At 40.8% G+C, this 12458-nt stretch overlaps 1 protein-coding gene across 1 annotated transcript in view; it reads left to right on the plus strand.

Annotated features, from left to right (window-relative positions):
• Positions 1 to 12458, plus strand: part of TEDC1 (tubulin epsilon and delta complex 1) — a 75214-nt gene that overhangs the window by 41737 nt on the left and 21019 nt on the right. Inside the window, exons 6-7 of the mRNA XM_050901014.1 lie at positions 8250 to 8336; positions 11287 to 11499. Coding sequence (XP_050756971.1) covers positions 8250 to 8336; positions 11287 to 11499 — 300 coding nt within the window. The remainder of the gene's footprint in view (positions 1 to 8249; positions 8337 to 11286; positions 11500 to 12458) is intronic.

A 12458-nucleotide genomic window follows, 5' to 3' on the forward strand; every position in this document is an offset into this window, starting at 1 on the left:
AGGAGACTTCATAGTGAGTTGCTTACTTGCTGCCATTCTTTGGTGGTGGAGTCTGAAAGGGTCTCATTGGTCCAGCCTAGTGGATCTTAACTGGGGTATTGGGCCCTGAAGGAACAAATTGAATCTCAGGAAAAAAATGTTAAGGGGAGGAGCTTTAAAGCTCATAATCTGTCTCTTGAATTGTGCCTTGAAGCTAACAGTAGCCACTAGAGCATCTTTGCTTGTGGAGTCTTTACTGTTGTTGTTTTCATCCAAAAGAGAAATCAGTTATCGGCTTCTGACAGAAAAGGGACTTCAGGCTTGTCACTCTTCTCTTGTGCCAAAATATGGCTATTGATGAAGGCTGATCCTGAAGTGCCCCAGAGCTATGATGATCTTGTGATCCCTCGCTGGGACCTCTGTTGTCCTGCATCCACTGCTGCATCAAAAAGACACTTAACCCATCCAGAAAGTCAAACAAAACAGGACCACTGCATTCTCCAGCCTCATGCTAGTTAAAGAAGCAAACTACAGTTAAATTCATATATTGCAATGGCTTTGGTCACAACTGAACTGTTGCTGGAAAGCTGAACTGAACTCTGTTTTTTAGAGGTAAGAATGCAGCTCAGATTGTGAGGAGACTGGTAGAGCTTTTTTTATAGCCTTGTAAAATTAAACTTTGTGTGCAATTGGCCCATAATGTTAACTCAGCTCTACTGGCAGGTATTTCTGGTTTTTTAAATAGCCAGGGAAATAGAGTTATAAAATCAGCTTTTACTCATGCTTTGCAAGTGGTTTCGGATTTGTGGTTCTTTTTAAATATGTTTGTCGCTTAATTTAAAGGACTGTGTTATGATACTAGCTAGAGAAATGAATTGACATAAGGGAGACTGTAGCAGACTTCAAATTAGTAGTTTCTGTAGTCAGTAATGCCTATTTTAAAATGCGTGAAAATACCTGCATGCATGATAGGCTATGATGGCTTGTCAAAGAAGAGCTAGGCTGGGAGAAACTGTATTCATATCAAGTTGGCAAGCTTAGATGAATCCGCATATCAAATAACTTTTAAAATCCGTTGTTTAACTAACATGAACATCTGTGATAATTCTGTGTGCTGTTGGGTCTCCAATGGTGGAAGCCATTCTTCTTTTATGTTTCTTTTTCTGTCTTTGAGTGAGAGCTAAATTTTATTTAACGTTTATATTTGTTAATGCTTAGAGGCTGGGTTTCTGTTGCTGGGGATGCTGTACAAGCAAGTCCTAGTCATGATGTACATCTGATGGTGTCCTGGGAGTGCAGGTGAAGCCATGCAGCTCTGTCCCTGATGAGCTGCCCCTTGAAGCAGAACTGGGGACCCCTGGATGTCACTGCTTACCCGGTCCTAGGTTACGGACCACCTGGTCCTTACAGGCCAGTAGGCAAAGAAGGTGGCAGGGAGCTGGCAGGCACCTGTGGGAAGGTCTGCGTCGTGAAAGCACTTCACTTGTGCCTCCGAGCCCCTGTGTGTGCAGGGAGCAGACAGGGAGGGAAAGGGAGGCTTGGGAGCCTTACGTGGCCTTTGGGACTGTCAACCTGTGGTATACTCGGTTGAGAATGGATGAACCCATACGGAAAAGCCCCTGCAGGAGTTTAAGACATAGCTTGTGTACAACTTGTGCTACATAGCCCTTTATTTTGAAGAGAAAGTACTAAAGCTCAAGGGAAGAAAAAAAGCCAAACCCTTGGCTTAGTAGGTATTTGCAATATCGGCTAATTTAAAAAAAAAAACAACAAAAAAACCCCAAACACCAACAACAAACACCAACAAATGTTTCTTTGCCTTTGCATAAGGATAGTGTTTTTTGTTTATTCACTGCAAATGCAGGATAAAGATGTCAAGGAAGGACACAGTAGGTGGATATAATAAGCTGGTGGCAAGGATGGATGGGATAATAAAGGGGGGAGGGTAAAACCTAAAGGGTTAGTTCCCCTGCTGAAGTTAGTAGTCATAACATGCACACACAAAGGAAAGGAAATGCTCCTCCTATGACTGGCTACTTCTTCATGGTGTAGTAACATCCAGTGTGGAAACATACAAAAACCAGGATATTGGTACTGTTCAGAAGTGTAGCATCAATTCTGAATTCAGATGAGTTTAAAAAGCAAATTAGAAATTGCTTGTTCCTGTTGATTACTATGTGCGTTTTTGTGGTCTGTTAAAAATACAGGAAAATGGGCAAGTATGGGGGGGGGGGGAAGAAAAAAAATGAGTATGGATAATGCTTTGTTCTGTGTACAGAAACAGTCTGAATAAAGCAGATGAATAATGGTCTTTTTTTGACATCAGCTACATGGGGGTTCTGGTTGGCAGTACAATATGAACAGTTGTCAGGCAGTACTGTGATACAATTTGGTGCTTTCCTTTGAAATCCTCTGGCTGAGATTTCTCTAAAGTAAATTGTGATTTTTGGTACCTACTGGATGTGCTTTCACTGAACATATATTCAGCTAAAGGTACTTAGTACTGCCTGAAAATTTGGCTTTTCAGGTATGCCAAGGTAGGCACCCAAAATCAGTGGTGCCTTTGGGGAAGAAAATGTGTACCTCTTCCATTCTCATAAATCTTGATCTTGGCTGTTAAAGTAGAAAACTCGCACTTCAGTCGTCTTTTTCGTGATCTTTTTTCCCTGTTTTAGTATGTGCCATTTCCACAGGGAAAAATGCGAAGTGGTCCATTCATTGACCTGTTCCTCTGCAAATGAATGTCGTTGTTAGTACATCTCAGTTCATTGCCTATCAATGTGAAAGCTGTAGTACAATTTTTATGTGCCAAATGCCTCATTTTGTTTGCTTTAAATTCCATTTTCTTTCAGTTTCATTTTAAACAGCTGTTTTCTAAATCCCTCCACAAATAGCAATTATGTTTTATAATGATGATCTTTGTCACTTAAGTTTTTAACTAGTGGTTTGATTCCCTGCTCTCAGCAATGTAAAACTGAGATAGCTCAATTGAAGTTCGAGCTGCGGTGGTATAAAACTGATGTTGGTGAGTGGAGAAGTCACATATTTTGTTTTAGGTGTTGGAGGTTTTGCACACATCTGAGCATCTGGAATTACACTCCTCTGCCCAAAGCTGCTGTGTTTTGTATTTTATGTATTTTTATCTTCTGCAAAAGATCCAAATCCTGTTTTCCCTTACAGTGTACCCCACAAAAAAGATACCATTACAATTCCAAAAGAGATGATGCTCAACAGACACAGAAATACCTGCTTCTGGAGCCACAGAGGGCCTTTCCCCATCCCTGCTAGTGTTTTGGTCAAGGTCCCTATGGGGTCCCTAGTTGGCGGTGGGAGAAGTTCTCATCCACTTTTGTCATCCAGGAGCCTTTCTGATCTACCCGCCTAGTGATGGTTGGGCTGCAGTGTTTCTCCTGCTCTGTCTCAACCCTCAGTGATATTTCACAGGCAGAGAAATGACTTGAGTAGCTCTTTATTTGCCTTGTGGCTAGAGGCTGCTTATTGGTCTGTTGGTTTTTGCTCTTCAGCTGCTTGTACTTCACACTACTCCAGCGTGACCTTCTAGTTTTCAGGCCTATTTATTTTTGCTTCAGCCTTCAAGGGATATATGGGAATGTCTTAAACCAGCTTTGCTCCTGAAGAAATCACAATGTGGAACTGAATCTTGGAGCACTGAGTGTGTCCACCTACAGTGTTGGGTTTTTTTTTGTCCCAGCCTGAGATGTGTATGGTATCAAGATTTTCTCTGTTTTTTGGTGAAGGGGTCTCAAAACTTAGCCCTGCTAAAGTGCAATTTGGGCAGTATGTGCCATTTTAAACCAAATGTCATCCACCTAACAGCCTGCCTGCCGAGAGGCTCTCATTTGTCAAGGTTTGCTTGGTTTTTTTGGTAAGGGAGTTTTGTATTGGTAGCAGAGATGAAGCTGTGTTGTAATTTGTTTATTTCATCTGATGCTTGGTTAGGTCTCTAAAGCCTTAATCCTAGTTATGGTTTACTTCTGGTAATGTAAATTGTGTAACTTTTTCATGAGTGAAAGTTTTTGGAAGGAACTCCTCCATTTACCTTCTCTCCTGCAGTTGTTAGATATTCAGAACTAGTATTCAGATTACCAAAATTCAAGTTGAATAAAGCCATTTCGTATTAAACAAATAAAAGTATGAAATAGTCTTCTGATACTTTCCCCATATAAGCTTTCATACTAAGCCAACCCTGTCTTGAGCCTTGAGTCATACTTCAGAGATTTTGGCGTTTGGAGTGAGGTTTGCAGTGATCTGGAGTCCAATGCAAGTTTTCTGTCTACAGTCATACGTGAATAGGTGATGAATCAGCAGTTTTTGTCTCTGAGCCAAGAAACATAGTTTATTGCTGAAAGACCACTTTTTGTCTGTCTAACAATAGGATGATTTTCTGAATATTTAGGCAGAGCAATTTTTGATTAAAAATACTTTTGCCAGTGATACAGTAGTTGAATTATGATCTGTGGGCATCAGAGATTAAATACTTGTTGCAGGGAGCTCTCTGGAACTGAGCCTATGAAAAGGATGCATTATGCTGCAAATTATTAAATATTGATTTCTGTAACAGTCTGCAGGCATCAATGAATTTAGCAATATGCTAGTAAATAATATGAAAAAGATTAATATCTCAACAGAAAAAGTAATTACAAATATGTTTAAATAATGATTTTGGTGGAAGTTAGATTTGTGGATACCAAAGAGGACTCAAGTTTGGCCTCTTGTTGAGTATCCAAAACCACCTAGAAGATGTTGTCACCTAGGACTCTTGCAGCTGACGTTCCCAAAGCTTCCTGAGGTCTGTGAGCTGTGTTGGATGCTGGATGTTTGGCTTTGGAGATTACAGCCACATGTCAGAGGAAGCGAGGCATGTTCTTTACAGAGTTCGCATTCTTCTGCATCACTCTCAGGTTTCCTGGCAGCCGGCTCTGAGACAGCTCAGTTAAGCACAGTTTAGCCTCTATAGCAAAGCTGTTACTTGCAAGGCGTTTGCACCAGTGACGATTTCTTTACAATGGTTTAGAGAAGTTGTTACTGCGAAGTGTTTGCTCTCAGCATTCATTATGGAATTACTTCTCCACAGAGATTAGCAATTTGAATTTGTCATTGCTTTTTCTCACAGTGTAAGTATTTTAGAGCAATAACTTCCTCCAGAAGAATGAAGGAAATGGATTTCGTTGTCTTAATTTTGTGTGGAGGGAAAGACAGTTTTCATGCGTTATCCCTAAGCATCACTTAGATATCCATGTGAGGCAAACTTTTGACTTGCTGCTTCACTTTGTTCATGAGACAAAATTAATGCTTTTCTGCAGATGTTAGTCTTTAAATTTCATTGGGAGGCATGACAACATCTGGGTCCTTAGGTCACTGAAAATGAGCAGGCAGCTTTAGTTGCAGCTTACAAATTTGTCTTACATTGAGAGCTTTATGTAGCAGCAGAAGTGGAACTGCTCATCGCATATAAAGGCATCTCAGTGTTGTACTAAATGAATAAGAAAAGGTACTGTATTTGGGGAAAATGCAGAGGTACAGTTTGGGCTTTGGTTTCCACAATTGCAGATACAGCTGAAATACCAGCTGTGGCGTGACTGTGATGAGTGACCTAAGAAAATGTACGTCATTGACCTCAAAGTCACAAATGTGTAGTTTAGTTAAAGAACAATAAGTGCTCATGAGAAGCTTGAGTAAAGGACAACGTTGGGGGAAAGAAGCTGGCTGATATAGATAGCTGTTCATTTGCTAAGCGCAGATATGTCTGAGTGAAAGCCTGTCACCCCTGTGTCATGTGGAGACTGTCCTTGTGAGCAAATTCATGGCATGCAGACATACAATCCATTGTCCCATCCCCGCCTTGAACATTTATTTGTTTTTATGGTTTTTGCTAAGGTATCTCAAGGATAGTTGTAGTACATTAGTTTTTATTGTGTTCTGCTTTTTTCTCCGTGCTGCAATAACATCAGAGTCTTGCAAGGCCCATATAAAGGATGGCAGAGGATATTGGCATCCTTGAACACTGCCTTCAGTCCCTCGGGGCAGAAGCTCAAACGTTGGCTATTGCAGGCTGCCTAACGCTGTCACGATGCGTTCCAGCTATGTTGAAAACTGTCCTCCTAGGATGAGCGATGTAGTCATCCCATTACTGACTTATGGCTGAAACAATCTAGCACACAGTTGCTGGCCTGATATTTCTGAGGGTGGTAATACCTTAGTGAAAGGTGAGGATGCCATAAGTAGGTGAGTCAGATGAATGCTTTCAAATGAGCTGTTCAAGTTTTGTATAACTCATGGAGCAGTTTTAAAAAAAAAAAAAAAAAAAGCAACAAAAAAACCCAAAATGCGAAAGATCCTGAAAGGCTTGAGATTAGGAGGCTGCTCAGAAAGCTTTGATTGTTGTTAAGGTCAGTTAACTCCAACAGATCATTTACAGGTTTGGTGAAGTTTCAGAACCATATCCTTTCAGTTGTGGTGTGAAAGCAAGTGGCATATGGCTTTTTTAACATGCAGGAGCTCCTCTAGTGAGGCTAAAAGTAAAGATGATGACTATGTTTTTACTAAGATTTTTTTTTTTTGAAGGCTTAAAATGAAAAGCTCCCCACTCCAACCTTCAGCCCTCTTTAGCTGTCACAAGACATGTTCATACTGCAATCACACGCAGCTCATGACCACATTACAAAGCTACTTTAAAATCAGTAACTTAGCTGTTGCCTGAATATTTAATCAACTTTTTGGCTGGGTTTTATTGCCAGCATCAGATCCCATAATGTAAGCCATTTGTGCTGTAGATATACCTATGAAAAAAAGGAGAAAAGAAAAAAGGAGACAGAAACCCATTTTTCCACCTTTCATATACCAGCTGAGCTTGAAACTAGCTAAGTCATTAAGAATAATGCCAAGTGTCAGTTGTGCGAACAAATATGTAATAATTGTATTTTGGATCCAGCAGTGTTTTAGAGTAAACTGCTCATAATTTCCAGCACTTACTCTTGCAAAGTGTGTTCCTTTCTTCGATTTCTTTATCTTCAAGTTATATCTGCAGAATAAAATTGCAAAGTCAACTCATGCTTTGCAGTTAAATTATGTTGTGTGGTAAGTAACTAAACCCAACAAAGCTAGCAGAAGATAGTTGTCTATATAAGGTGGGTTTAACTGGTACTGATCTGATCCTTATCATTCTCTTTGAGACCATATACTGTTTGTGTGTCATCTTAAAGTTGCCTTTGGCGTCAGATTGGTGTTAAAATTGTTCATTTCAAATATATGGCCAGTCCTGAAATTGTTAAAACTGGTAAGCTCTGATTTATACCTAATTTGTTCATCTCTCATTCTTTCCAACAACTTTTGTTTTACTGATATATAAATATTTAGTCTTGGAATGTCTCTTTCTCCATATACCTGTGTGCATACATATGTGTTATGTATATATTTATGAAAAATATATAATTTGTATAGCTAGAACGTAACCTCTCTCCAAGTGCTCTCAGGTAAAGGGAGGGATTCCTCATGCAGCAGATCAGACAATTTCTAAAATACATAACATTTTTAGAGGGAGTTGTTCTACACTATTTCGGAGCATCAGAGATCATTTCAGTTTGAGTGATCTGAATAAAGGATGAAAGGTTTTGGGGAAGGAGGCAGAGAGCACTGGAGATACTGGAGTTCTGAGTTTTCTGCAGGTGTGTGAGCAGCATGGGAAGGAGATACGTTGGACTAGTGGAGGTACGTGTATATCGCACTTGGGGTCATTACTATTGAATATGAGGAGACCCAGTCAAAGACCAGCTGTGTAAGTTTTAGCTGAGAGAAGGCTGTACATGGCCTGGAAGAGAAGAAGGTGTTTAGACCTTACAGCCTTGATAAATGTGAGTGAATGGATAGATGAAAAAAATACTCTTGGAGAAACATAGCTTATTTTGGTAGTCAAGACGCGTAGAAGATTTGAAGATGGTCATGCATCTAGGCCTTAATATAGCAGAATTATGGCTCTTTGATCCCTCAAAACAATATGGAAACTCACATTTATGTCTATAAAAGCTGATGGTGTTTGTACATTTGGGGCGAGGAATAAATCGGTGATGCTGGGAAAAGTGTTTTACATCACGTTTCTGCAGCTGGTTTTACAATGTTCTTGTAAAGTAACCCAGTGTTGTCCCGTGTACCACTGACACTCTTTTTTTACTTCAGACCAAACACACATTTCATTTGGTTCATTTAGTGACCGATGTTACCTGATTTTCTTTCCTTTGTCTCCTTTCCTCTAGCTGCTACAGCTTCTGGAGTCTGAAACCATGCAGCTGGAAGCCTTTCTGGAGTGGAAGCAACTGGAACCAGTTTATTGGCAGTGGATGGTAATGAATCAAACTGATTTTGAAGGGTGCAGCTTTCTTGACTCTAACATAGCTGACCACTTCCAAAGGCCCCTTTCCACAAAAATAAATGCTGCAAACCAACTGCTCAACAGCACTTGAGAAAAAGGAAGAAAGCCTTTGGTAAAGTAAGGAATGTTTTCTTAGTTCTCCTTCATCGCTCTGTTTTCTTCAGTAAGACTCACCCAGCTAAGCTGAGGAATTGCAGGGCAGAGTGGCAGAATTTCATATAGTTAACACAAATGAAAATGTCTGATCTTCATCTCTTTTAATGTTTTTTAAATATAACAGTCGTACATTTTCTTAAAATTAAATGGCTTTTCAGAAGAGGGCCTCTAAGCTTTATTGCAGACTTGAGAACAACTAAATTTGCAAGCAACTGATATTGAAAACAACTTCATTTTTCCCAGCCAAATAGTGTGTTGAAATTGCCAATTTCCCCTTGAACTGTGTTGAATGATTATAAGAAAATCAATAAGCCTTTCTCTGTGCGTCTTATGATTTCTCAAGTGAGTGTGAACGGTACCATCCATCTCACTTCTCTCTACAACTTTTGCCCATTCACAGTTGCTGAAAATAATTCTTTAGAGCACCACATTAGCCGTATGAGTTTACAAAATCTTGAGAATCAGTGAGCTGACTGTTAATTGCTCGTATGCCTTGTTCTATACTAAAAGCAAGACAAAGGAGTGTAAAATTACCTCACCTGTCTTGGAGGAGTACTTCCAATGCAGAGCCATTCAAATTGTCATTAGTTCTATAATGGTTTTTGCTTTACATGTCTACCATCTTATGGTTATTTGGAAAGCACTAGCATCAACACTAGCATAAGCCTGGCTCCAAACAGGCAAAATATAACTGCAAGTGTTATGGCATTTCAGTGTACCCACCAAAACATTTGCCTCTGTGTTGAACAGTGTGGGGAGTATTTTGAGTGTTAGTGTGCTTCATGGAGTTAAGTCCTAAATAAAGACTTGCAAAAAACCTGACCAGCACATCTTTTTAAATTGTTCAATAGGCTGGATGGCAAATTTGGCTTTTTCTTTTGTTTCGTTGATGATGGTTGTTGTTCCCGGATGCTGTAGGATGTATGGAAATGAGATGTGCTTTGTGGATACAGTAGTTTTCTCTTTCCGCTTAACCCGTGTTTTGTGTTGCTGATCTGATGGATGGGATGATTCTGTATAGCTGCTGCCAGGTCTTCCTGATGATTGTGGGCAGGAGAATGACATAACTACAGCAACTGGAGCGACTGCAGTAATGTTACTTTAAAATTCTGTCATTTACTGAATTTCAAATGTAGGAAAAAAAAACCGAAAAACCAACAAAACCAAAAAACCTTTGTTTTATTTCCATGCAGTTTGTTACCCTGCTGGTGCCCCAGAACATGGCTGCATTGTCATGAGCTGGGCCTTTGGTCAGCATGAGCTGCTGGCCTCAGTGCTGTTTTGTGCCAGTTTGCAATGTTGACGCTCACTGAGAAAAGAGGTTTTGTAGGGTGTCTTTTGCCATTCTTAGCTATTTTACAAAGTTTTTTCTTGTATGAGCCTAAAAATCTCTTGCTGTGAATTAAGCCAGAGTTTTTAAGCTACCTGCAGAGAAGAGAGAGAAAGGGGGCAGGAGGGGAAATCCCATCCTCTTTATAGCAATCTTTTATGTAAGTGAAGGCTGTCAGCATGTCACTGCCTTCCCAGTCCCCGTTTCTAGGCTAAACAAAATTGCTTCTCTCAATGTCTCCTTGTAGGCCATTCATTCAAACTTCTGATGGTTGTTGCTGCTCTCATATGGGACTTGGCCTCCCATTTGTCTGTGTTTTAACTTCAGGTGCCTCACCCATATGTCAGTGTTACAGTCAGCACTCTTCTGTCACGGAGACTTGTGTTTATACTTTCTAAAATGGTACTTGACTTTAACAGTATGACATTGGTGACTTCTGGTTTTCTGACATCTGTTCCAGCAGTGTTGCTGCTGAAGCCAGTAATTACGCATTTGGTTTTTCCTTGCCTGTGTGTAGAGTGTGATGCTCAACTGCTGAATTTCCTCTCACTGTTTTCAAATTATGTCTACAATTTCTAAAGATAATTTTGAATGCTGATTATGTCCTTAAGAGATTATGACCTCTCCTATTTAATGTCTTCTTGATAACAATACGGAAATAAATATTTAACACTGTTTGAGTGAGGAGGCCTGGGTCCTTTAGTTATGCTATGCTACCCTGGCTTGAAAACTGTGTGTTTCTGCATAATCTATGCACCACGGTGTATAGGTACATGCACATGCACTTCAAGGAGTCTGAATTTATTTGATATCTTTTTTTGAGTATTTCAAATAACAGTTGCTATCTCTGAAGGCAGTTGCAGAATTAATTATAGAGCCAGCTAGGTGCTCATGGTCAAGCAGAGCTGACAGAGCTCCTGACCAGCCTGGAGCAGGGGTCTCTTGGGGTTTCTCAACTTGTAGAGTTTTACATGGGCACAAGTGATCCCGTGGGTGTTACAGCTTACTGTGCCACATAGCAGATGGGGCTCTCCTGAACAGCGTAAGCATGTATCTCCTTCCTAGTCATCACTTTGTTACAAAAAGCCATAGAAGTGCATCCAGCCTCAGAGTTTGAGGGGAAGGGGCATATCTAGAGCTTCTGCAGTACTGATGATCTCTGTCCCATGAGTGTTACTTTATGCTTTAGTGCAGTGGAGAGTAGCTCACAGTATGCAGTGCTTTCTAAAATAAGCTAGGTTAGCAACACAAATTTTCTGTTAACTTAGAAATATGTTATAGTGAACCGAGGTTATCTCTTAAAATGACTCTGAAATTGTGGAGCAACTGTATACTGAGATGGCAGCAGTGAATTCCCAGGAAAATGGGGGGGGGATGTGGTGTGGAAACCATTTTAGGTCCTGCTGAAAAGTAGCTTTTATTGTTTTTCCTTTAGGAAACTGTGTTAGATAATATGGCTGAAGAGGGAAATATGTGTGAGTCCCAGGACGCTCGTGGAGAGAAAAGTGGGCTGCCAAAGGCGACCTCGTGCTGCCCCTGGGCTGTCAGTCTGACTGGGCAAATTGACAGATTATCCAGAGATCTAATGACTCTCCGTGACCAACTGCATAAGCTTGTGACTCACCGAAAGGCTGCATGGTGTGAGAAGGTAAGGCTTTGGGTGGTGTTCTTGATCACTAGTGATTTGTAAGATCCTATATTTTTCAGCGCTCTCGCTACGGCCCATCCTAGGGCAGCCTCCCTGTTGCTGCTCTGTGTCAACCTTGCTGCAGTCTCGATGTCAGATCTACAGTCACTTGTCTGTTTATGCCCACAGCATGCCACATGCTCTTTCAAACACAAAGTAGGCATCTGTCCCAGAGAGGCAGCATGCTGAAACAAAGCAAGTGTTCTTTTGGAAGGGAAGGCATCAAAGGATAGGGGTTGCAGAGGAGAGAAAAGAAGAGGAGGAATTCATGGCAGCCCCCGGAGGCGATAGAGGCAGCAGGTTGAAAGCATCAGTAATGGTTATAGTGAGAAAAATAAAGATAGGTATTTGCAGGGAAAGGACGGTGGAAGAGGCCGGAGCTTGTCGTCTTTCACTGAGTTAGTAGTCTTTGAAATGTCTGATGGGGGAAGGAATAAGGATTTGAAACCTGTGAAGTGAGAGAAGGGACTAAGCACAAGATTTGGTGGAAGAACAGACTGGCTGTGGGAGGCTGGCTGCGGAGGAAAGCAGGTGATATGAAGGAAGTGTACATGATATTTGCTGACATAGGGATGGGGAGACACTGGGAAGCACCTGGAGGGGGTGGTGGGACATAAATAAAGGAGCTGTTAATGTAGATGTAGAAGGTGAATCTGAATATTAATATGCTGGCACAACGAGAAGATACGATGAAGATGCAGGCATAAAAACTAGTAACTTTTTGCAGGCTTCAAGAGGAAAGAAGGATACCAAAGAATCTATGAAACCTGTGGATGGAGAAAAAGTGAAAGAAACAGTTGGGGCAGATAGAGCAGTAACAAAAATACTGTATCACTATTTTGTGTCTGTATTAACTCAGGAGAGGGTTTTTTTGCTTGGTTTGGTGTTTTTTGCTTTGGTTTGGGGGGGGAAGGGGTTAG

This window comes from Gymnogyps californianus, chromosome 8 (genome assembly GCF_018139145.2).
Source record: "Gymnogyps californianus isolate 813 chromosome 8, ASM1813914v2, whole genome shotgun sequence".
Taxonomy (NCBI): domain Eukaryota; kingdom Metazoa; phylum Chordata; class Aves; order Accipitriformes; family Cathartidae; genus Gymnogyps; species Gymnogyps californianus.